General features: G+C 40.4%; 5 protein-coding genes across 6 annotated transcripts in view; 1 reads left to right on the top strand and 4 right to left on the bottom strand.

Moving 5' to 3' along the window:
- Positions 1-898: 898 nt before the first annotated feature.
- cav4a (caveolin 4a) lies at positions 899-2,134 on the bottom strand. The gene is made up of 3 exons (XM_058632031.1): positions 1,770-2,134; positions 1,413-1,600; positions 899-1,156 (listed from the first exon to the last, which is right to left on the bottom strand). Exons 1-3 carry the CDS (start codon positions 1,995-1,997, stop codon positions 1,006-1,008), a joined length of 567 nt encoding a protein of 188 aa, XP_058488014.1. The 5' UTR covers positions 1,998-2,134; the 3' UTR covers positions 899-1,005.
- Positions 2,135-8,519: 6,385 nt separating this feature from the next.
- si:ch211-213o11.11 (probable G-protein coupled receptor) lies at positions 8,520-12,257 on the bottom strand. Its single transcript, XM_058632237.1, has 2 exons — positions 11,999-12,257; positions 8,520-10,243 (listed from the first exon to the last, which is right to left on the bottom strand). Exon 2 carries the CDS (start codon positions 10,145-10,147, stop codon positions 8,867-8,869), a length of 1,281 nt encoding a protein of 426 aa, XP_058488220.1. The 5' UTR covers positions 10,148-10,243; positions 11,999-12,257; the 3' UTR covers positions 8,520-8,866.
- Positions 12,258-13,304: 1,047 nt separating this feature from the next.
- On the bottom strand, positions 13,305-16,924 carry LOC131460786 (uncharacterized). Its single transcript, XM_058631568.1, has 6 exons — positions 16,637-16,924; positions 16,141-16,326; positions 15,662-15,818; positions 14,520-14,698; positions 14,182-14,410; positions 13,305-14,092 (listed from the first exon to the last, which is right to left on the bottom strand). Exons 2-6 carry the CDS (start codon positions 16,294-16,296, stop codon positions 13,890-13,892), a joined length of 924 nt encoding a protein of 307 aa, XP_058487551.1. The 5' UTR covers positions 16,297-16,326; positions 16,637-16,924; the 3' UTR covers positions 13,305-13,889.
- A 152-nt stretch (positions 16,925-17,076) lies between these two features.
- On the top strand, positions 17,077-22,630 carry rrp9 (ribosomal RNA processing 9, U3 small nucleolar RNA binding protein). Of its 2 annotated transcripts, none has more exons than XM_058631566.1 (15): positions 17,077-17,272; positions 17,393-17,487; positions 17,574-17,686; positions 17,769-17,836; positions 18,485-18,526; positions 18,620-18,746; positions 18,837-18,961; positions 19,041-19,133; positions 19,221-19,321; positions 19,416-19,550; positions 19,831-19,893; positions 19,999-20,156; positions 20,313-20,392; positions 21,539-21,612; positions 22,502-22,630. In XM_058631566.1, exons 1-15 carry the CDS (start codon positions 17,192-17,194, stop codon positions 22,602-22,604), a joined length of 1,458 nt encoding a protein of 485 aa, XP_058487549.1. In that variant the 5' UTR covers positions 17,077-17,191; the 3' UTR covers positions 22,605-22,630. The 2 variants fall into 2 exon arrangements, with proteins under 2 accessions (XP_058487549.1, XP_058487550.1); XM_058631567.1 differs by having other exon boundaries at positions 17,078-17,272; positions 19,999-20,144.
- Positions 22,631-23,129: 499 nt separating this feature from the next.
- grm2b (glutamate receptor, metabotropic 2b) overlaps positions 23,130-24,224 on the bottom strand; it is a 29,152-nt gene continuing 28,057 nt past the window's right edge. Inside the window, exon 7 of the transcript XR_009240413.1 lies at positions 23,130-24,134. The gene's annotated coding sequence lies outside the window, so the exon portion shown is untranslated. The remainder of the gene's footprint in view (positions 24,135-24,224) is intronic.

Consider the following 24,224-nt stretch of genomic DNA (forward strand, 5'->3'; position numbering starts at 1 on the left):
TTTTTCCTGAAAGATGGAATTAACTTCTGATGATTGTTTTTTTCAGTCTTATTCCAACTTCAATTTACTTTACTAGCACGATGTTGCTGTTCCCTCTGTGTGTAGTGCAGGGACGTTGCCAGGCAACACGAGATCCAGAGAGACAGAGAGAGACAGATTCCTGCAGAGCTGATCAGGCTTGATCGGCGTTGTGTGAACTCCTTTGACAGTGTTTGAATGTAACAGACATTTGTTTGTATTTAAAAGATACGCACTACACTTTCAAAGCTACGGTCAGCGGAACACTTTTAGATCAAACGCTCGTTAAATCACTTCCAGCAGCGATGGCTGATTCTGAGTGTTTGGGTCATTGACATCTCTCCGTCTCCGGGGTCTGATCCCAAAACAGTTTCATCCAATCGTGAGCCAGAGATGCACAAAAAAAGAGGCGGTCCTCTCCGCGTGAGAGTTTGTCTCACGCAGTTTGTCCTTGAATAAATGCTTCCCCGTCAGCGGAACATACTCATGAGGTGATGTGGGGAAGTTGGGAAGGGAATACAGCTTTAATTTTGGTGGCAAATCTGCACAATATGTGGTTATGAGTATTTGTGTAACTTAATTGGTTACAGAGAAAGTTAATACCCGAGAGTTGGAAACAACCTTCACTCATCATCTGCCGCTTTATCCTCCACATGAGGACAGGTCACACCCTGGACAGGTCACGGAGACAACAACGTTCCACTCTCACACTCACACCTACGGTCAATTTAGGGTGTCCTAATTTGCAAATAATCCTTTTCTCAGCAAAATACTTTCATTCTCTGATGATGAAATGTAAAAACACATCACGTTGGCACCTAATCATGGTTTGATCATTAAAAAAAAAAAGAACCAACATATTCTGTTGGACATCAACCAAAACTGTTTTAAAATGGAACATATTTTATTGTGATTGTGTATGAAAGTCTAGAAACGCCCCTGCTGGGCTCAGTCCGTGCACCGCTGACACTCACACACACGTGAGCGTCATTCTTTGGCCAGGTGAATGCTGAAGCCTCCACAGCATTTCCCGGCGCTTGTGAAGAGCGGGCGCACGACGACGCCCAGCACAATGCTCCAGAGAGCCTGCAGCCATCTGGTGCCCATGTAGAGACACTGGATACAAGGGCCGACGATCCTGCAACAGAAATAAACGCTTTGTTTTTAATCTAGAACTATTTGGGAATGTTTTGTTTTGCCCTCTGTTTTAAGCTATATTTAAACTAACTTTTATCTAGTCTTAGCTCTTCATGTTTTTCTCATTTAGCGCTGAAGGTTCTCAGATGTCACAGACTTTATTTCGAGAAATTAAATAATCCAATCAAGGTTGAAGCCAAAGAACTGGTCACAAAACAATCACAGTAGTTAATAATGTCAATATGTTAAAAACCCACCAGATGTGGAGGCAGCTGAGGATGGCAAAGAGCAGACCAGAGATGAGCGACATGGGAATGGCCAGAAGCACGGTAACTATCCTGTAAATCCAAACTCTGGACACCTCAAACAGAGCGTGGCTCCAGATCCATACTCTGTCCCCGCTGCGCACCGACACTGGCTCAGCAATCACGTCTTCGAATGACACCTGGAGACATAAAGAAGAAGAAGGTGGCGTTCACGAAGCCATGATTTCAGACTCATTCAGGCCGTGAATTACATCCACAGGAGGGCAGTGCAATAAGCCTACATGTGAAACCTTATATAAAAGTCATGAAAACAAAGCTCATGAGAGCCACTGCTGAAGAAGGCAATACCTTGAGGCAGTCGTTGATACCACGTGGATCCCTGACATTAATCAGAGGCTTTGTGTCACTGATTTCCACCAGCGTAGACGTATGAATGTCCTCCTCCTCGTCCAGAGAGGGATTGGCCCTCCACAGCGTCTGAGGTTCCTCCTCATTGTCATATTCACTCGTGTCACTGGATTCCTCCAAGTCAATCTCCACTTCCTCCAAATCGTACGCTTTCCTTGCGCTGTCCATCCGAGCACGTGGAGCAAACACACAGAAAACGTTGTGTGTAGGAGTGTATGTGTGTGTGTATGTGTATGTCTGCCACCTCGCCAACAGTTTAGAGGGAGGCAGCTGAACAGAGAGCCCTCAGCTGGCAGAGTGCACTGGGGTTATATTGGGAACGTGACAGTGCCCTGGATGGCATTTGCAGATGGTCTCTCAAGTGAAGATCGTTTTCCTGTGAAGTGGGAGGACATGCGGGATATAAATACTGTGTGCATGGAGATGACTCTGTATACATTAGATACTCAATGCAATCACACAGGCAAAGACAAAGCTGCAGACATGATGTCAGCAAAGACATTCAACATAAAACATGGTGCAGTTTGTCAAATGTGGGGGAGTTTTTGCCCTGATCAGTTCATCAATTAGATTAATTAAAAAGGCCTCTTTTTAGTTGAGACTTGGCATGCAAAAAAAGAAGGGGAATTGAAAGACAATACTGCCTCCCTCTGGTCTGTAATAGAAATTATGTCAAGTCTTCATCTTCACCAGTGTAATAAGATGAGCATGACTAACATTTATTTCCCCCAAGAACATGATTAACTCCATTATAAATATTTGTATGATTATGATTATTGTTATTATTAGTATTATTATTGTTATTATTATTATTGTCATTATTATTATTATTATTATCATTATCGTTATTGTTATCATTATCGCTATCGTTATTATTATTATTATTATTATTATTATTATTATTATTATTATTATTTATTTATATATTATTATAATTATTTATATTATTTCAATGTTTTGCCTTAGATGTGTGAAATGTTTCTGTGATTAATGATAATTATCGACGCATATTGATTTGAAAATGTGATATAACTTTTTTGACCATATTGTCCAGCCCTAGTGTGCGGCAACTATAGGTTGGGATTTTTCATTAGTTTTAGTTTTTATTTAGTTTTTGACTTTTAATTAGTCATAATCAATTAATCAGAATTAGTTTGTATTAATTAGTTTTTAGAGCGGGTTTGCTAGTTTTTATTAGTTTTATTTTTTTGTAAATGCATAGTTTTATTTTTAGTTTTTATTAGTTTTAGAGTTAGTTTTTTATAATATGGAGTATTTGCCAGGTGCAAGATTCAAAAAGGGCATAATAAATATTGTGTCATAAAAACACAACAAAATATGTTATTATTAACCCTTAGTGCTCACACAGCACAGATCCTTGGTAAATTACAACTCTAGTTTTCATTTTTACTTCCATTTTAGTTTATCGTTATTCTGTTAGTTTTCGTTAACGATAATAACCTCGGTGTGTGGACATATTGTTGCCTTGCTTTGCTCTTTCTAGTTTACTCAATCACAGCGCAGAAAGAAGAGCAGAGAAACTACACGTTACCACAATGTCCTCGTCTATACGTCCAGAAACCATGAACAGTGTCCGGGTCTTTGCACTCTGCTGTAAAACACGCTTTGCTTTAAGTGAAACCTCTTCACCCGTAAATGTTGACCTTTGGACCCATTAGCCAGACACACTCACTGCTAAAATTAGGTGCCCTAAGTTAGACCTTATCAAACTCAAAAGATTCTCAGCTACACTCATCTCAAAGCCATCGCACACATTTCTCATCATAAATAACAACCCAGCACGGCAACTGGCAACGTGATCTGATAAAGTAAGAGAAAGAAAGAGGTAAAGAAGGTTCATAAATGCCATTATAAATCCATTTGCAAGTCATATATCTGATCAAATACATTGATTGAACATTCTATTCATGAATTGTTTGTATGGTCAATGGGGCAAACATATGGACTATGAATACTTGAATTCATTTGTTTGACTTTTAATTGTTCTATTTAATTGAAAAGCACACAAATATGAAATGGTTTGTGTCCCGTTGCAAATGAGGAGATCTACGACGAGGATAACAAACTGGACATCTGCTTGGAGTTTATTGTAAACTACTCTGACCCCATGCACAGTCTCCATGGAAATGATCGTTTCTGCCTGCGGGAGAAAGAAGACGGAGAAAAAGAACATGATGTATCGATGACAGAGAGTTTCCTGTGTCGGCGCAGGAGACGAGGGTATGCTAATGGACGGCACATCTCAACAGATGGGGTTTGTTTGTGTCCACAGCTGCACAGGTGAGGTCAGCGGAGTGGCTGAGTGTGAGTGGAAAAGAGGAAGACACGTCTCACCTAAGTGCACTTTAGTGATTAACCCGACACGTCACATGAGGGAGGGGGGTGTTAGATATTTCAGAATGAGTCATAATCATATGTTGTTATGAAATTGTGAACACATTTCAGCCCATTTTGATTTATTTACACTTTCTGTATGATAATATCTCTCATAATCAGAGGGTTTTCACCCCCCCCCCCCCCATTTCATTTTAGCCTTTATTTTGAATATTTCTAACATTTCTAATCATTTACTTATCAAATATAAGTGTTTTGAAAAATAAAAAATCAAGAACTCTACTGGGTTATGGTTAGGGCAATGGTGTCAAACTCATTATAGTTCAGATATATACACATACACCGCAATTTGATCTCAAGTGGGCCAGACCAGTAGCATAATAACCTATAAACAATAAATGCAATTTCTAGAATATTATGCTTAATTTACCGTTCACACATGTGCATCCTAACCTACAGATCACAGTGGAGTTATATGATTCTGACACTGAAAATGATAGTATTTCACCAATGTTCACCAATTCATCCTGCGGGCCGGATTGGACCCTCTGGTGGGCCGGTTCTGGCTCGCAGGCCGTACATTTGACACCCCTGGGTTGGGGTCTTGGCCATGCAGGACAGGCAGCAGCACATACAGGGTTACCACTATACAGCAAACAGAATACATTATTAAAAACTTTAAAGTATCACACAGGAATAGAACCCTTGGCCAGATGTCATTTTCTAAGGGAGCTAAAATATGGAATGTAGTGTCAAACAGAGAAAATAACTTTTGTTTAAAAATAAATATAAGAATTTAAAAAGAAAACTATTTATGTCATCATGCCACTATGCCACTTGTGATTATGCTTAATGTTTGTTGTTTTAAAGGCCCAAAATACAAATACAAATGCTGCGATGCACTGAATCTGATCATTACTTTGCAGTTATCAATGATTTTGTCCCTAATAAATAAATAAAGTAACCCACAGTTCACCCCCTCTGATGTTCAGCAGCAGCAGCAGTTTATATGCAGACATTGGACACTTTTTCCCGCTCGGTTCAGAACAATAGGTCAGACTGATTATTCGTCATGTCTCGTTACCGATGCAATCGCTAATCCCCCTTGGTTCCAATCTCAATTCTGACAAAAAACAAAAAACTAAATTAAATAAATTGACTGTCAGCATATAATCCCCTTCTCCATCATTATACAGAAATGCATTAGACATGAACAAGAGCATGTAATAATATGGCCCAAATGTATTCTGCCTCATCCTGGCTTTGGGTCCATCATCATCAGTTGATGAGGTTGTGTTGTGTTGTGTTGTGTTGTGCAGTGTTGTGTTGTGCAGTGTTGTGTTGTGTTGTGTTGTGTTGTGTTGTGTTGTGTTGTGTTGTGTTGTGTTGTGTTGTGCAGTGTTGTGTTGTGCAGTGTTGTGTTGTGTTGTGCAGTGTTGTGTTGTGTTGTGCAGTGTTGTGTTGTGTTGTGCAGTGTTGTGTTGTGTTGTGTTGTGTTGTGTTGTGTTGTGTTGTGTTGTGTTGTGTTGTATTGTGTTGTGTTGTGTTGTGTTGTGCAGTGTTGTGTTGTGCAGTGTTGTGTTGTGTTGTGTTGTGTTGTGTTGTGTTGTGTTGTGCCGTGTTGTGTTGTGTTGTGCAGTGTTGTGTTGTGTTGTGCAGTGTTGTGTTGTGTTGTGTTGTGCCGTGTTGTGTTGTGTTGTGCCGTGTTGTGTTGTGTTGTGTTGTGTTGATTTGTGTTGTGTTGTGCAGTGTTGTGTTGTGTTGTGTTGTGTTGTGTTGTGTTGTGTTGTGTTGTGTTGTGTTGTGCAGTGTTGTGCTGTGCAGTGTTGTGTGTTGTGTTGTGTTGTGTTGTGCTGTGGTGTGCTGTGCTGTGCTGTGTTGTGTTGTGTTGTGTTGTGTTGTGTTGTGTTGTGCAGTGTTGTGCTGTGTTGTGTTGTGTTGTGTTGTGTTGTGTTGTGTTGTGTTGTGTTGTGCTGTGCAGTGTTGTGTTGTGTTGGATAAACTGTAGATGAACTGTCACTGTCATGTGTGTATGCGGTTCAGTGACAGACAGGAAGTCCCGTCGTCAATCACACCTTCTCCCTTTGATTCCCGACGAGTCCTCCTCCCATTATCACCGTCTGTGATGTGAGCCGAAGAGAGGCTCCTCAGACCTGAAGTACACGCCCACGGCACAGACGCGGCAGCAGGAGAACATTACGAGGTCTCTTCAGCAGACCCACCATTAAGTACAGTGGAATAACAAACCACCCCTCGACCCAGCTCAAGGCATGAATCCTCATTTTCCACGCTGAGTGGGGCTCGTGTTTGATCTGCAATGAATACGCTTTGAAAAAAAAGAGACGCACAGTTGATGTTATTGTCTTGATTTAATACGAGTGGTCACTGAGGTGGGAGGTGTTTCACTTTAATGAGCAACTTATGAAGATCTGCCCTGGCTTAAATATTCATTAAACTGAGCCACACTGTGTGGAAGCGGGATGATGAAACAAGCAGTCAGCTCTTTGAAGTGACAACCTTATCGCCAATGTTTCATTGGCTGATGTGGACTGGATTTGTGTGACTCTCTCATTGTCTCATTAAAGCTGATGTTATTATTTTACAGCATAACCTGAGGTATGCTTAATGACTGACCAATTAAGAATATAGTGGAACATTCAACCGGTATTCCATCAGCATTGTAAATGTTTTGGTGCTCACGCGGCAGGGATCTGTGCCGCAGGTGCACCCATGGTCATTTGCCGTGAGAATAATACACAACTCCTTATATGGACATCCTGGGGGGGTGTGTTTATAGGTCACATATTCAGGCTTTAAAAAATTCTTCCTTTTTTTTCATCTTCTTATGTGTTAGGATTCATTATATCGCATTTTTACTAGTGATGTAAAGTCACAAAATAGACTTTTTCCTTTTTCGTTTCTGTTTTTGTTCATAAAAAGTGAACTTTGAACTGCAACGTATTTCCAAATTTCCCAGATTCAATCCAAATGTAAACATTTTGAGCACTTTTTGCTCAGATGTGTTTATATAGTTGGTGATTTTTTTATTTTGTTTTTCATCAGATTGCTTAGGTTGTGCTGAAAAAAAGGATATAAGACACTCTACTCTCAATTGTGTGTGTGTGTGTGTGTGTGTGTGTATGTACATCTCTACCTGTTGTTTTGGATGTATTTTATTATATTGGCTTTGATAATAGCTGTACCGTTTTCTACAGCTCTTACACAACACCATCTAGTGCCAGAGATCATAAACTGGCACAGTGTTATCTTGCTTTTAACATATCTGGATGTCAATAAATTACTGTACTATGTGTGTGTGTGTGTGTGTGTGTGTGTGTGTGTGTGTGTGTGTGTGTGTGTGTGAGAGAGAGAGAGATGTTGTAAGGACCTAAATCTGTTTACACAGCCACATTATGGGGAGACAAAGCAAATCCCCATAATGTAAAGTATTAAAGTATTGCATTTTAAGGTGAGGACATGTTGTATGGTTAGGTTGAGGTTAGGGTTAGGTCAGTAGTAGTTTTGGTTAAGAGTAAGTCTCCAGTAAAAGGAATCTAAGTCTGTATTGTCCTCTAAAGTCATTAATAATTCCGTCTTCCCTGACATCAGTGACAAAAACCAGTTATCTATCCAATATTATCCCTTGTTAACTTACTTTAACAAGAACAAACTGCAGGTGTCATATTCAATAAACACATTATTATACAGATTCATGTGCTGGTGTGCATACTGTATGAAGGTATTAAATAAAACCGCTACAGCTGTAATGAAATGGCATTTTCTCCTTATATAATCACGAGTTAACTAAATGTGCTCAGCATTAGTCACCGACTCGTCACATATTGACATGAATGTCCTGAACCAGAAAATCCCTGCTTATCTAATCAGAGTCAAAACGCCATAATAATATTTATTTTGGGGGGGGTTGTTGTTTTAAAGGATGCACAATCGTGTGTTGCACAGGGAGTTTTACTGCGTTTGTAAAATTTGTTTAGAGAGTGGTGGGAATTTAGCCAGCAAACAAAATGAATTGATATTTAAAATGTATTTGTAATTATTATGTATTTTAACATCATAACTGAATGGCACACGTTGCACTAATCATGTGTGGTGACAGTGTGTGTGTGTATGGATATATCTATGTTAAGTGTTTTAATTATGCTTTTATTGTGCTGTGAGATAAATAAAGTGATTGAATCGACGTGCTGCTAACGCACAGCAGGATAAAATGATTACTTACATTGATTTACATAAAGAATTAAAGTAACTAGTGTTTATTTGCACATTAAAAACCAATATGAAACAAAACAACATGACAACATTGACACTTGTACTTTTGTACTTGACTAAAAAGAAAAAGAAATCCCCTGATTTTACGGATATTGTGAGTTACCCCAGCTCACTCTAATCCATAATTGTGAGAAGTGGCACCATTAATATACTAATGACTTATTGCTCAAGTGTGATCATTTTCTATGACATAAAACTACTGATTGCAGCTAAACAGTTTTAGTGAGATTGGTCCCTGTTAACGTTATGGTTTTGCCCCCAAACACAGAAGCAACCATTTCATTCAAAGTCATTAGGAACAGGAACCATTAGTTCCTGTTTTTATAATCATCTTCAGATGTCTTGATGCTATATCTTAACTTCCGTAAGTGCTGTGCAGATGAGGTATACATCTAACCAAATTCTTCTGGGATCTGTCCTGGTATTCTTAAGCCGGTCTGTCCAGTCTGATCCAGAGTGCTCCGAGGGCTGGATACGGCAAAGCTCGCCCGTGTCTCTAACGTGCAGCTGGTCCTGTACAGGAACTGCAGGAAGTTCTCGTGGCCTGAGCCCTCGTGGCTGGAGATGCCCAAATCTACTGGCTGGGTGGAGTAGCATCGCCTCAGCTTACAGAGTTCCTCTCTGATCTGTCGGTTGAGGAGCCCATAAAAAAATGGGTTAATAGCAAAGGAGGAATAGGCCAACCAGGTGATGGTCCCGTCCAGGTCAGCAGGGATGTTGGGTGTTGCATGTATGGACAGATGGAGGTGTAAAGCAAAGTAAGGCAGCCAGCAGATTAGAAACTGGCCAACGATCAGCAAGAGTGTGAGAGCAGCTTTGCCGCCACCAAAAGGTCGGTCACGCATAATCCTGCGTGGGGCGTTCCGGGTTGTGATGATGGTGGTCTGGCTGTTTATTGAGTCCGAGCGTTGTTTCAGTTGATTATTTGTCCACGAGGGCAGAGTTCCATGCTGGCGAGCGGCCACCCGGGCCACTTTGTACACATTACAGTACACCGTAAAAATCACAACAGCGGGCAGGCAGAAGCAGGTGACACTGAAGAGCACAGAGAAGATCCGCCTGTGATTGCTGTGGCTCCAGTGCAGTAAGCAGTGTGCGGCACTGACGGTGCTAAGGCCGCCCTGGGCCGGCCACCCGAACACCGTGGACAACCCCAGCACGGCCGAGGCCACCCACACCATCACCACGACGGCTGCGGTCAGCTTCAGCGTCATCTTCACCTCGTAGTGCATGGGGTGGACGATGTAGTAGTAGCGCTCAACGCTGATGGCCGTGATGGTGAAGATGGAGGCAGCGATGAGGAGCACATTGAGGAACACGTACACCTGACACTCAAGCACGCTGAACGTCACACCAGATAAGTAGGGAGAGCTCGACATGATCCCGAGTGGCATGATCACGATGGCACACAGCAGGTCCACTGCACACAGGTGACAGACAAAGGCAAATTTCCTGAGATGAGGGGCCTTTATGACGACGACCAGCACGGCAGTGTTGGCCAGCAGAGCCAGAACATTCATGGTCACCATGAAAAATATCCCTGCCAGGTCCTTGAAGTGTGTCTGGGGGGTTGGAAGGGTGCCATAGTGTCTGCTGGGTCCTGAGGGCATTTGTGCCCAAGCAGTGGTGTTCTCATTGCAGTCAGGGGTCGGAGACGTGCTGTGTTCCTCCATGATTCATAATAAAGGTTTTCAAGTGTCACGTGTGTTCCATAGTGCAGTGATGAGGCGAAAGGATCCTTCAGACGTCGGATGAATCACCGTTCGCTCCTGTAAAGAGAAAATAAATTATATTTAACGTTTATGTAATAGCTTTGATTTCAACAAACGGCCCAAACTGCCTCCTCCATCTATTAAACCTAACGGAGGGAGCATGTGTGTGAATACACCGGCAGTGCAGGGGCGGACGGGCGGGCGCAGGAAGCATCTTTCATGTCAAGCTGTTGAACGGTCAGGTTTGTTGAGCAGTAGAATTCAGTTCTGAAACTTTTCCCTGCTGCGATCAGTCACAACCTTTTTGGCAGTTGTCTGTCTTCACTAGCACAGTATCGCTGTTTCCTGTCTGTCTGTGTGTTATTCATAAAATGAATCACTTCCTTTGTGCAGCGTGGGAATGTCACGGAGACATCTAAACACAAACATACTGAGACACATGGAGAGCTGATACTGTAGATACACTTAATGACCATACGTGAACTCATTTGGCAATGACTCGAATCTGACAAGCATGTGTTTACATTTGAAATGATATTACATGCCAGTTATTAGCTATGACTGCTGTTTGGTGCAGGGCATGTTGTGTACAGCTGAGACATCATTAGGACGGACAAAGCTCCTCCATCCCTGTACTGTGTGTGTTAGCACCAGACCCGGCAACTTAACGTATCTAATAACATGCAGAATATGCATTTAATTTGTTATTAATCCCACCAAACATCCACTGAAGGCCAGTTTGTCCCCTCTCCCTCTGTCTCTGTCTCTCACTGTTTTGTGGGGGAGAGACCTGATCAGGGGGAATAATTCATGCAGGACACCCTGTCTTCTCCTCCATCCTCCCCAAATCCTTTTGAAATGAAAGATAATGAGTGTGCTTGTTTTAGCCCAGCTGCAGGGAACTATAGTGTCATTGATTAGTATGTATTCAGAGTGACTCTGCACCACAGTATCAAAGGGAGAATGCTCATCGACACAGGTCTGACCCCCCGATTTCTTCTGAAAACAAACAGCAAGCTTTGGCTGAATACACATCCTGTGCTTACTATACACTTTCACCACATTTTAATTCAAATAATCACGTTCTTTCTTTCCCGCATCTTTGTTGCTTTGACATTTATGTGCAGTATGGCAGTGAAATATGCTTTTGTCCTAAATACTGATCCACTGATGCTCTCCACTGCTGTAATCCTCTCTGGTTGACAGCTATTGGCACACCATGTTTGATCTCAGACTTATCCCCACAAACGACACGCACATCTATATTTGCATGCGTATAATGGAAGTAAGTTTGTGTATCCGTTTCAGCACCATATATAGCCCATTCTCCAAGTCCATGTCTTATTAGTGATGATCATTGTCAGCCACCAGTGTAATTATTATGTATTATTAATTCAATAGAAAGTCTTTTTTTTACCTCAGCTATAGCACATTATGTGACTGCAAAAATCAGCATTTTACAGCACATGTGAATAAAGTTGCTAATGCAGCTTTTCATATACACTTGCATAATAAAATCATCAGTTCAATCTGATCTGGGGGAGAAGACAGGTGATTGCGTGATTATTCCTTTTGGACTAAAAACTTCCAACAAATTAATTCATTGTCAATATGTCAGATGCCCTGCAAACATCTGTCCTCACTGTTTCAGGACAGATGTTTGCAGGGCATCGTGGGAATCACTTGCATGTATTTCAAGAAAACAAATACATTTAATCACTAATCTAATCACTAATGGCAATTTCTGATAGGAAATTGGATTTGCGACGTCACAGCTGCTGACTCAGAAAAAAAAAAAACCACACAACTTACCAAGTAACTTTAAATTGGCTGTAGTTCCCATTAAAAAGTTTTCCTTTGAGTCTTGTAAAGCGGAGCCCTTCCAAAGCTAAGTGATGACTCATTCTGAATCCTCAGAAGTCTGTGCTCAGGCATTTCTTCCAGCTCTGCAGAAGTGCTGATCCACTTTACAGAGCCCTCTCAGGAACCATGCTGCCATGTTGCAACTTCTGATGAACACTGTCTTCTTCCCTCTCCCAATGAAACAGATGGATGAGCCTTGAAACAAGATGCCTTGGCAGGCTGATACAGACAGCCAGACAGACAGACAGAGAGGTGATGTGCTGTGAGTTCAGTGAGGCAGCACAGCTGGCTGGTAGGGAGGGAGGGGGGGGGGAGGAGCCAGCAGTGGGTGATTGTTCACATCACACCTTTCAACAGTGGATGACTCTATCAAATCATCACACACACACACACACACACACACGTATCTACAGTAGACACTAGATCTCTCCCGAACCGTTACTAACTAAATGCGTAGGCATTTTTCTTTTCTGTTTTTTTCTGTTTTACCTTTCTTTAATCCCTTGCTTGTATTTTTGCTGCTGTGACAAGAAAATTACCCTTTGAGGGAAAAATAAAGTTTATCATGTCTTTTATAACTTAAAACCAAATTATAACCATCAAAAATCCCTTTTACTGTAGATGTGTGGAACATGTGTCCTCACCTCCATAGAAAGACATGCACACAGACACTTTCCCTCTCTCTCTGTGTCAGACAGTTCCCGTCACACTGTCCACTATGGACATGACACATGGTCTCTGTTCCTCATTTTCCTGGAGAGCAACACTGAACACTGAAATGGTGGATTTGTTTGGTTCATTCATGGACACAACTTTCTCTGATAAATGTACTTAATCCTACACTTGACTTGTCGCCCTGACATCACCTTTTGACCGAGGCATTCATTGACTCAGGACCCACAGTAGATATTTTTGGAGGCTGCCAAATAATTAATCTACTGAATATTTTTCCAGCCTTTTACTCAAGAAAAGACAATTATTCCAACAGCAAAGCAAATTTTTCCAATGTATATCTACTGTCAATGGCTTTACCTATTCAAAATGATATTAGGTGTAAAACGGCAGTAAAAACAGTCAGGAATATAATTATTGCTCTTTCCATGACTTTTTGGGTGGTTTGTCATGAAAAGTGGGTCCTTGTGTAAAACTGCTTTCAATGTAGCATGAAACGGAGTTCAGCACTGACATCTGTTGGTTGCTTGGAAAACAAGACTACTGTATTATTCCTATGGGAGCAACCTCCTCTAACAGGATATCAGTTCCAAAGTTTTATTATCCTTTTCATTGTGAACAACAATAAAACTTAGCAGTAGAGCAGCAGATGTTCTGGAAGCTAAAATTTTCCACCTCAGGGTTTTAAAAAAAAAAAAAAAAAACTAAGAAAGAGAATCTCAAAACATAGTACTACTACATGTATTGCACATTTTGTAAAGAACAACAAGGTACAGCAAGATCTCTTAACATTTTGAACATTTCAAACATTTACTACTTTCAATTCTGTTAAAATATACTAGAAATGTTTGACTAGAATCAACTTGACAAAGCTGCTGTTCAGACACAGTCACATCGGATTAAATACAAACTTTTGGTTGTTGACTAGACACATTAAACAGTATTGTTCAGTGACTTGGAAGATTACCGGGTTAAACTTGACACGGTCTGCACACATGATCATAATATCATTGACAAAAATCTAAGTAAAAAGGGAAGAAGTCTGAAAACATTAATTGAATTACAAGCTCTAGGTTCCTTTACTAAACTAGACGTGGATTAAATAAATGCATCTGTAACACGTTGATACTATAAACGAAACCCAACAAATGAAGGCAGAGCTGAAGTGTTATAACTGAGAGTCATTCCCCATTGCTTCATTTTCCGGCAGGAGTGAAGAACCGTGGCAAAAGCTTTGATCGATGATTGCTTTGTTTTCAGTTTTAACCAAACCCATCCTCTTCTTTAATAGTTTGTCCTCATTATTCAGCTTTGTCCGGATTGCCGTTTTTATTTGACTGCAATCAACACCAAACTTGTCCGCCACATGATCTGAAAATGAGAAGTTTGTAATAAAAGTGTTTATCTCCGCTTCGCTTCATCAGATTTATGAATAAATAATTAACAGTGTGCCATCTTACCAATTATACTCCTGAGGATCTCAGGCGGTAGTTGCGGCTTGTGGCAGTCCTCTCCTGTGAAGGTGTTCCTCCGGCCCTGCAGAGAGTGTGTGGCTAATGTTTCTCTGTCAAAAAGTATCATCAGCAGCGCTGAAGTGTATTTCTTGTAGTCTGCGATCTCTGCAATACGCTCATAGAGGTTTCTGGGGACTCGGAGATTCTCGGCGAGAAACAGCAGGTTCTGGTCATCCTGAGGGTCAAAATAGAAAAAGTCAGTTCCAAAGAAATACATACAGACTATTTACTGTTGTATGAAACCAACAAATCAATAAGGGGAAACCAGAAATATGAGCTCCGACCTCTGGGATATTGTGAACTGCTCTCATCTCTGCCTCAGACTGAGCCAGGAAAGAGCAAGCGCTTTCATCCTGAGAGTTTTGTGGTCCGACTCCTGCCTCGCCTCCATGGAGAACGTGATCCAGGGTGACTCGTAATTCATGTGCCGTGTGTCTCATCTGCATCATGAGAGTGTTCATCTCTGCAAGGAAGTGTTGTCAGTTTAGGAATGTTGACCGTGGAGCAGGTTTATTTGTAAATACTAAAATCATACATTCAAAACTGAGTTGAAATGATGTGTTCAACTGAATACTTTACTGAGCAGTTGTTTTGGTAGAGAATAAGAAAACCCCTTTATTCAACTAGGTGTGTGTGTTCATTTTGCCAAGTTGTAAAAAGATCAACTACAACTGATGAAAATAAAAATAGAAGTCAGTTAAGAGCTGCAACTAACAATTGTTGTCATCTTAATCTGTCGTTAATTATTCACGATTAATCGAGTAATCGTTTGGTCAGAAAACGTTAAAAAATGTTGATCAGTGTTTGTCAAACCCAGAAATGATGATGTTCTCAGATGTCTTGTTTTGTCCACAAACCAAAAAGATTCACTTTTAATAATTTCTTTGTTATATAGAGCAAAGAAACCAGAAAATATAAACATTTAAGAAGCTAAAACAATCAGAAATCTTGTTTTAATAATGAAAATCGATTATCAAAATAGCAGAAGATTAATTTAGTAATTGATTAATTGTTTCAGCTCTATAATCAGTGAAAGAAACTCTCAATTTAAATACAATTAATCACTAATTATTTAATTTGTAATAATCAAAAACTATTTCTCCATATAAATATAACATCAAACTGCACTGAAGTTTCCAGGAATCTTTGTGGCAATTATACAGAAATAATATACATATAAAATAAATAAACTTAGTTGTTATAAGCTGATAACCTTTTATGTACCATTCTTAAAAATACAAATGTGATTGTGATGACAATTTCTGGGGATAGAGCAAGTTTTATGAATAAATGATTCGATATCATTGTGAAAACAGATTATCTTGTGAGTGTACTGGAACAGTGGGAATGTGAGCAGCATTGGCGGAGGGTTGTGCTCTCCGAGTGCTTTCTCTAGATGATAAATAAGCCATTTTTTGACACCCACCTTTCATCTCCCTCAGCTCTCTCTCGGCCAAAATCCTACACCTGCGTTCATACTTGAGCTGAGCCTGCAGCTGCTCTATTTTCATCAGGAGACTGATGGTGTCTGTTCTGATTCCTGGACTTGAAATATTCTCCTCATCAAATTCAATGGTGTCATTCTGCCACAATGAGAAAGAGATAAAAATCAACATTGTCCATGTTAGATAAATGGGTTTTTCTATGGCTGATGACAATGTCAATCTATAACAACATTACATACAAGAAAGAGGTTGTCAAAAACTATCAAGTTTATTTATTGTAAGTTGCTTTGGATAAAAGCGTCTGCTAAATGACATGTAATGCAATAAAAACAAATGTACATACATGTGTAGAAAATGTATTAAAAATCACTGATTTCAATTCTTAAAAATGTCAAAGATGGCCGATCAATGGGTTCTACCTCTATAGTATTTGCCCTGTTGAACACTTAAAGTCCCTCACCTCATTGTTGGGAAAGGGTGAGTAGCTGGACTCTTCGGGCAGCCTGTATTTATCCTCCACTGGATCACATCCGAACTCCGGCGCATCTGAGCTGAGCTTTATCATCTTCATTGGCGGTTGTGCTGAGGTCGTTCCTGCGTCTCTCTTGGGAGGCATTTGGGAGACAAACTACGGGGGAAATGTGATCTGAAGAGAAGTAGTGTGCGTTCAGTTTAGTCATAAAGTATTGCTTTTCTGCACGGAATAAAGACAAACTTCAAGTTTAACTTTGTTTCCCCCCCTCTCTCGTTTATTTTTACGCTTCACATAAAACTCAGTCATCCGAGGCAACAATGAAAAGTTAGTTCCTGAACGCATCCCTCCACCCCCTACCTCCACACACCCACCAACTAATATCCACACTGGAGACAGTGAGTGACACAATCTGTCATTTCAAGCATTTTTTTGGTATTTTAGGTGGTATTTTAAACGTCAGACGTGTTCAGAGGAGGCTCACCTGGCCGTGCAGCTCGACCTCAAGGATAAACAGTAACGACTCACACTGAGGACAAAGCCAGCGCAGTAAATAAAAAAATACTGCGTAGTAGAGGAAGTAGTAGTACTACTGCAGTAGTACAGTACATAGATCCTGCTACAAGTGTGGCTCATTAGCAACAGCCCGGCGAAATATTTGCGGTTGAATATGTGTGAAATAACGGCCACGTGCTTGCCTTCAACTCTATATGTCACACATATTTATAAAACCACTGTTTATATTTTTTTTACAATTAAGCGCGGAACAAATCTTCGAAAAATCATTCCCCGAGGGAAGATTTTTCCCAGGTACAGCTTCCTGTCCGTCGTAATTCTAGCATTTAAACCAATGGGAGTGCAGGGTTTTCAGAAAAGGCGGGACAACTGGAAGAAACCGACAACATCAGCCAATCAGCGTCTCTCCTCCAATCCGACCGGGCGTCCTGGTTTGGTTGGCGTGTACCCATGTGGGCTCAGTGTTGACTTGTGGAGAGTTAATTTCGTCCACTGTGGAACGTGAGCGTGTGGGTTTTTGACAATGTCGTCTTTTTTCATAAAGTCAAAAGTAAATCCCAAACTATCAAAACAGGGGAAAAATACAGCGGCAATCAAACGAAAGGTGAGTTGTCATGACTGTTAGCAGCACGCAGCTAACCCTACAGCTTCACTACAAGTTGAGGTGCAGTCTCAACGGCTTTTTAACAAACGTGATCTTCTGCTCGATGTTTTCCTGCTGTAGGGTGATGGAGATTCCGGTGCTAAGAGCAAAATGCGAGCGAAAAAACCCAGCTCCAAATATAACGAAGAAATTTCCAGCGACTCTGAGCCAGAGAGGTGACTTTCTGATGTGCTAACACCGGCATGTGACTTGATTTCACATTGGAGCAGTTGTGGTAACTCGTTGTGTTGCTTTGCTTCAGTTCTAAAGTGCCCAGGAAGAGGCAGCCCAAGGAGGACAACGATTATGCGGAAACGCCACAAGAGAAGAAGCTCAGATTGGCCAAACTTTACCTGGAACAGCTGAAGGACGCAGGTAAGTCTGCAGTGTGTCAGTCATGCTCCAATGAGCTCGAAACATCATCATCATCACTGTGTGTGATATGTGTTTTCATCAGAGGAGAAGAACGCTGAAGACGAGGACTTCGAGACTGATCTGGTTGCAGGAAAACTTGAAGAAGAAGTGGTGAGAAGTGTCCTCAGGGATGCAACAGTATATTTGACATGGGTGTACAGTTTCCACAGAAGAATCCTATATCCTATATCAAAAGCCTAGTGCTACTCACAACACAAAAGATGTCCATTGGGAAACAGTTGTGGTGATTTCTTTAACCGTTGCTCCTTCTTAATTGAACTGTAAAAGAGTTTCAAAGACGGTTGTTGTCGTGGTCATGTCAGAAGATCACATTTATAAGGATTTCAAAGTGTGTGTGCTGCTATGGTTGAATATGTGTCTCCATCTTCATCATAGCACGGTCTATGTACACTCACATGCCACATTATTAGGTACAGTAGTGGCAGGATTGGTTCCCATTGTGGTTGTCTTGCCGCTGTAGCCCATCTGCTTCAGTGTCTTCCATTCTCTGCTCTCTGTCATCAAAAAGGCACATTTGTGTTAAGTAGTTGGACACGTGTGTCTCTAATGAAGTGGCAGGTGAGGGTACATCATACTTGAGTTTTATTAGATCCATGTTACAAAAATGTGGTAATGATCCTATAAGACTGCTGAAATCACTCTGTAGAAGGCAGTTTGATGTAACAGTCATTTATTGTTGATATTTTGGATGTAGGGTCTGTGTTATTTACCTTGATGTGTATGTGTTGTTCTCCTCAGCTTGAACAGAAAGGAAAACTTCAGCGACTTATTGCCAAAGATGTAAGTATGGAACTTGTCACCTTGTCATAAACCTACAAAAAAACTTTTCCTTAACAAACTGACCTTAATTTAACTTTTGATCTGTGTTTTCAGCTCATAGAGCCAGATGCTTCAGAGATACGAGTTTTACGAGGACACAAACTTCCAATCACCTGTCTGGTCATATCTCCTGATGACAAGCACATCTTCTCTGCATCCAAAGACTGCTCCATCATTAAGTGTGAGTACACAAAAGACTCGCCATAATAGGGTGTTTTTTGTTTTTTTTTGGCAGTCTAAGTTAATTGTTTTTGTCCTCTTACATCTTAAGGGGATGTTGAGATTGGCAAGAAAATGCACACAATACCTGGTGGAAGGAAAGGCACAGAGGATCGGCACGTTGGACACACCGCTCACATCCTATGCATGACCATATCATCAGACGGAAAATACTTAGTGAGTTGTGCTTTGTCTGCTTGTTGTGGGTTAGTGTTGCATTGTATTGCAGTAACACAAACTGTTTCCATATATTTAGGCGACCGGAGACATGAACAAACTGATCATGATTTGGGAGGCAGAAACCTGCAAACATCTTTATAAATTCACAGGACACAAAGGCCCAGTGTCGGTATGCTCCTCCTCCTTTCTATCTCATTTGCATACTTACTACATTTCCTTGCGAGTTATATCAAATGTATTTTTTTTTTCTTTTAAGGGTCTCTCGTTCAGGAAGGGATCTCATGATCTGTACAGTGCGTCTCATGACCGTTCCATCAAGGTCTGGAACGTGGCCGAAAACGCATATGTGGAAACTCTGTGAGTAACCAAGAGAATTTACATTATTGCCAGATATTTGGATCTGTCTTGTGTGTCATGTCGGGACTTAAACTGCGACCGTGCATGTCTGTAGGTTTGGACATCAGGATTCCATCACAGGGCTGGACTGTTTAAGCCGCGAACGCTGTGTGACGGCGGGAGGACGCGATCGTTCTGTGAGGGTGTGGAAGATAGCCGAGGAGTCTCAGCTCGTCTTCCACGGCCACGAGTGAGTCTCTCTCCGTCTGTCACCCGTGCTTCTGTGTCCAAGTTCAGATTACTATTAGGTTCATGCTGTAAATGGTCACAATTTTTAAAATGGGCAAGTGATTAAAATAGCTTGAGTTGACAGTTGTTATTCCCCTAATCTTGATTCTGCCTATTGTTGAATTACAGGCCAAAGAAAAACAATATCTTGCATTGTCTTCTGTTTTTGTATCATCAATTTCACATTTTGCAATAGTTGTTTAGACACAGACCCTTTGACACATGATGTTGTTTTCCTGCAGAGGTTCAATCGATTGTATCCAACTCATAAATGAGGAGCACATGATAACGGGAGCCGATGACGGGTAAGACGTCAGTGGCCCAAATTTTCAGAGACCTTTTTATCGTGTTTACAGATCCACTCACGTCTCTCTCCTTCATCCCTCTCTCAATTCTCTCAATGACCTCAGGTCAGTGGCTCTTTGGAGCGTGAACAAGAAGAAGCCTCTGTGCATCGTAAAGCAGGCTCATGGTTGCCATGGCGATACGGAGGCGAAGCAGCCTCACTGGGTGGCTTCAGTCGCGGCACTTCAGAACTCGGATACCGTAGCTTCAGGTGCCTCTGGCTGTGAGAGTCGTCTTTAAAAGTTTTTTCTAAGAACACGCAGGGCACTTAAAATGAGCCCTTTCACAGTTGTGTTGAATGCAATTCTTTTGGTTAATATATTGAATTAATTTGGTCAAGTTAACTTGTATGTATTTACTTTACATTTTTTCTGGACAGGTTCACACAACTCACAGGTGCAGCTCTGGAAGTGTGGCCAGTATTACCGTGGTCTGCAGCGTCTCTTCAGCGTCCCCGTGGTAAACGATTACTTTCTTCTTTTTTTTTTACCCTCATATCAAGTTTGCTTTCAAGTCGTCGCACACATTATTATACACACAAGGTTATCTGTTTGTCTGTCTGTGAGAGGCATAACTCACAAGGAGTAAAGGACAGATTTTGATTCAATTTGAGATGTAGGTTATAACCCAATGATGAAATTATTTAATCCTGTGTTGATTCAGGGCTGGGTCACACTTTGAATGAATCTTTTGAATTGACCTTAAAATAACTATAAATGATTCTATATTGTTTAGTTTATTTATTTCATTTCGTACGCATATAAAAAACAGTTAATTTAAACACAAAATTGTCCAAGTCTTGAATGAAAAGGAGCAGAAAGAAGAATAATCTTATTTACTCTGCCCCTTTTATCCCAATGAAGCAATTTACATAGTATATAAGACAAAATTACAATAATATGCACAAAATAAAACGAGTAAATAAAATAGTCCTAGTCCAACACAGCCACTCACTTTCCTGTTAAGACAAACAAGCAAATTACAAAACTTCAAAGCAAAACATTAAGTCTTTACTCAGGCTGCATGTTTAACTCGGGATTCCACTGAACGCCTGTGGTCTAGTTTTGCCGGATGACGAGCGAGACAGAAAGTGGAACAACATTTTCAGAATAAAAGCCCCCGTTTTTTTAATAATAATTTTGTTTCTAATTATTTTGCTTTTGTAAACGTTTGGAGCCATAATCGTAATTTAGATTGTAACAAATTTAGATTAGTTGCACACAGCCCTAGTTTGCACCGGTGTAGATTTTGCTTTCCCGGCTTCTCGTGCTTCCTGTAGCACAACACACATTCCAGTCCATGGAAACTTGCCTTCGGCCACACGAGGAAGTCTGCCAGTCCCCAGTCACAGACAAGTCAGCACTCAAAGACATTAAATTCTTAGTAAGAAATCATCGTCACTACTGGAATTGAATAGAGTGAGTAAGCATGCGTGGAAAACTACACTTTCTTGGACCCTAAATTGCTTGTATACGCATGTGGAAATGCCAAGTAGCTCCAAGGACACAGGATGTGGCAAGTGTTTTAAGGAAGTCTATTAGCACAGGAAGGTTTAGGCTCTTTAATAACTGTTTTTTAAATGTCTCTCTCTGGTTTTGCTTGCAGTCTGGTTTCATCAACAGCCTGAAGTTCTCCAGCAGCGGTCAGTTCTTGGTGGCAGGAGTCGGACAAGAGCACAGGTAACTGAATTTATTAGTTTCCATAGAAACTACTGGAGTTTGCATCACATAGTAAAATGTTAGTGTGGGTTAAAAAAAACGTCCACTGGGTGGCAGTGTTCATCTGTTCATTAGCCTCTTGTCACAGAGAGGATGAAAGATGAAATCTACTGTTTGTTTCAAGTGAAGCCTCAATTATATCTGAGGGTTTTTTTTCTCAATAAAAGTACAATCCTATTTTATAATGACAATGCTTAAGAGTTAATAATTTAGTGTAAAGTAAACGGAACAATCTTACTTTGCCTATTTTAAGTTCTTCTTCTTCATGCAACTACATTTTCATCTTTCAACTGAACCTGACATCAGTTTTTGTTCGTCGTCTTTGAGGCCACTTTAGCATTTGGTTTGAATAATTCAAGACATATCAGCAGAAACATGACCTTAATTTGATTTCAGACAACTAATGAATGTGGGTTTTAATGGGATTTGCAGGGTTTTTTCCTTCTTTTTTTACTGCCTAAAGATAATAAAAAAAAAAACCTGTGATTCCAATCAGAGCAGACACTCATCTGAATACAGCCGGAAGGATAAAGTGACAGTATTTTTAATTTTCCTCTTTTTATATGAATTCTAACAAAGTGTTGATCAGAGCCAGACGGTGGAGCTGCATCCAAACCTGACGGTTAAATAAAAGTGACTCATAATCAAATCAGAGTTTGGATCTTTGATCCAACGTTTGACGTTAATGTCTGATTTTGTATTATTCACTGTTTTCACACCATTGGTATGTACAAAGGTTTGAGGCGCTGCTGGAAAGAGTTAGATTTATTTAATTCTGTACGTCCTCACAAGTGTTTGCCACAGTTTGAAATTTGAGTGTGAAAGTTTGTTTTTTTCCCACTTTTTCCAGGTTGGGTCGATGGTGGAGACTTAAAGAGGCCAAGAATGGGATCTACATTATTCCTCTCAAAAGGAAGTCTCCTAATCCGGAGGAAGCTAAGGTGGACGAATGAATAGTGATTTGCCAAGAGTATTCTTTTTTTTTAATTAAATGTTTAATAATCACCTTCTGTGTAATGTCTTTATTTCTGGATTGTATTTTTAAAATACCCTTCTTGGATGGAGTACATAGAGGTGTTTGTGCTTCAACAGTGTGGGACATAAATTAATGAGCGACTGGATTTTGGAGTCGAGCCAAATGTGTATCTTACTATTTTGTGATATCCAGCTACTTACGAATTTATGTTATTGAAAGTTAATTACGGCTCGTCCATTAGCTGCCGCTTTGTAAAAGGGTTAATGGGTTAAACACTGAGAGCATTGTCATGGTAACTGCTTCTCCACGGGCTGTTGTCGGCTGAATCAAATGTTGAGAGTAATGTCAGAGTAATTTACCTGCTGAGTCTTTCAAGAAACAGTATGTTAACATTTAAAATATAAAGATAGAAGCAATAAGACATTTACTGAAGGACTGAGACCGGCTGACTGAAAATGAAATGGACTGTTTGAACTATCTGTTTAACCCTTAAGCTCCATTTTCCACCTATGGTCCCAGTCCGCCTCGACTCGGCACGGTTTAGGTTGGTTTTCCACTACAAAAATAGTACCTCCTCAATGTAGGCGGAGTCATCACTGCACGTGACTTAATTTTATGTGCGACACAAACGAGTGACTTGTAAAGCAGTTGTTTTCAGTGTAACTGAATCATGAGAATCAGTTAATTTAAAACTGTTTGTTCAGTACTTCCTCCATGACCGGAGCACAGACTCCGTCTGACACGGCACTAAATACACCAGACTCCGCTGTTAAATATTGAGATTTTAAACATTTCCCTGGTAATTGTTGGAGATTAACCCACGTTTTAGGATTGTGAAGTCTTTTTACCTGATCTACAGTTCGGCATTGTTCGGCTTGATCCTGATAAGGATGTCCTTATAAGGAGTTGTGTTTAGGATTGTTTATAGGTCACATATTCTTATGTGTTGTTGAGACAAAGTTATGACTCATTTTATATCTCATTTTTAGAAGTGATATAAAATAGCAATTTTTGTGCCAAAGTCACAAAAAAGACCATTTTTCTTTTCTTTTTGGTCATAAAAACGAGCCAAGTGAACTTTGAACTGTGACGTATTTCCAGATTTCACAAATTCAATCCCATTATAAACATTTTGAGCGCTTTTTGCTCAGGTGTGTTTATATAATTGGTGAAAATGACGTGTTTTTTTATCAGATTGCCTCTGTTGTGCTGAAAAAAGAACAAATAAAACACTCTAGATTACACATTCTTATGCTCTCTGTATATACTGTATGTTTAAACATAGTCATGGGGGAAAAAAAGCAACCAAAATGCTCTGTGTTCTAAGGGTTAAACATGATCTGACATTCAAAAGTGTGTTTTTACTCATTCTTGGTGACAGTGTTATATCCCTGGTGACATTTCTTATTATAGAAATGTTACCTTGTTTCATTTTGCATTTGCACTGTCTTCAGTTTTCCTGCAGGTGTCCTTGTGGGCTTCGGCCACAGCGTCGCTCTCCCTGTTCCTGGCACATAATGAATGTTTTTATTACAGATATTTAATGGCATGAACATTACAAAAAGAAACGATATTCCAGAATAAAGGATGGAAAAAA

This window comes from Solea solea, chromosome 6 (genome assembly GCF_958295425.1).
Source record: "Solea solea chromosome 6, fSolSol10.1, whole genome shotgun sequence".
In the NCBI taxonomy this organism is placed as follows: Eukaryota; Metazoa; Chordata; class Actinopteri; order Pleuronectiformes; family Soleidae; genus Solea; species Solea solea.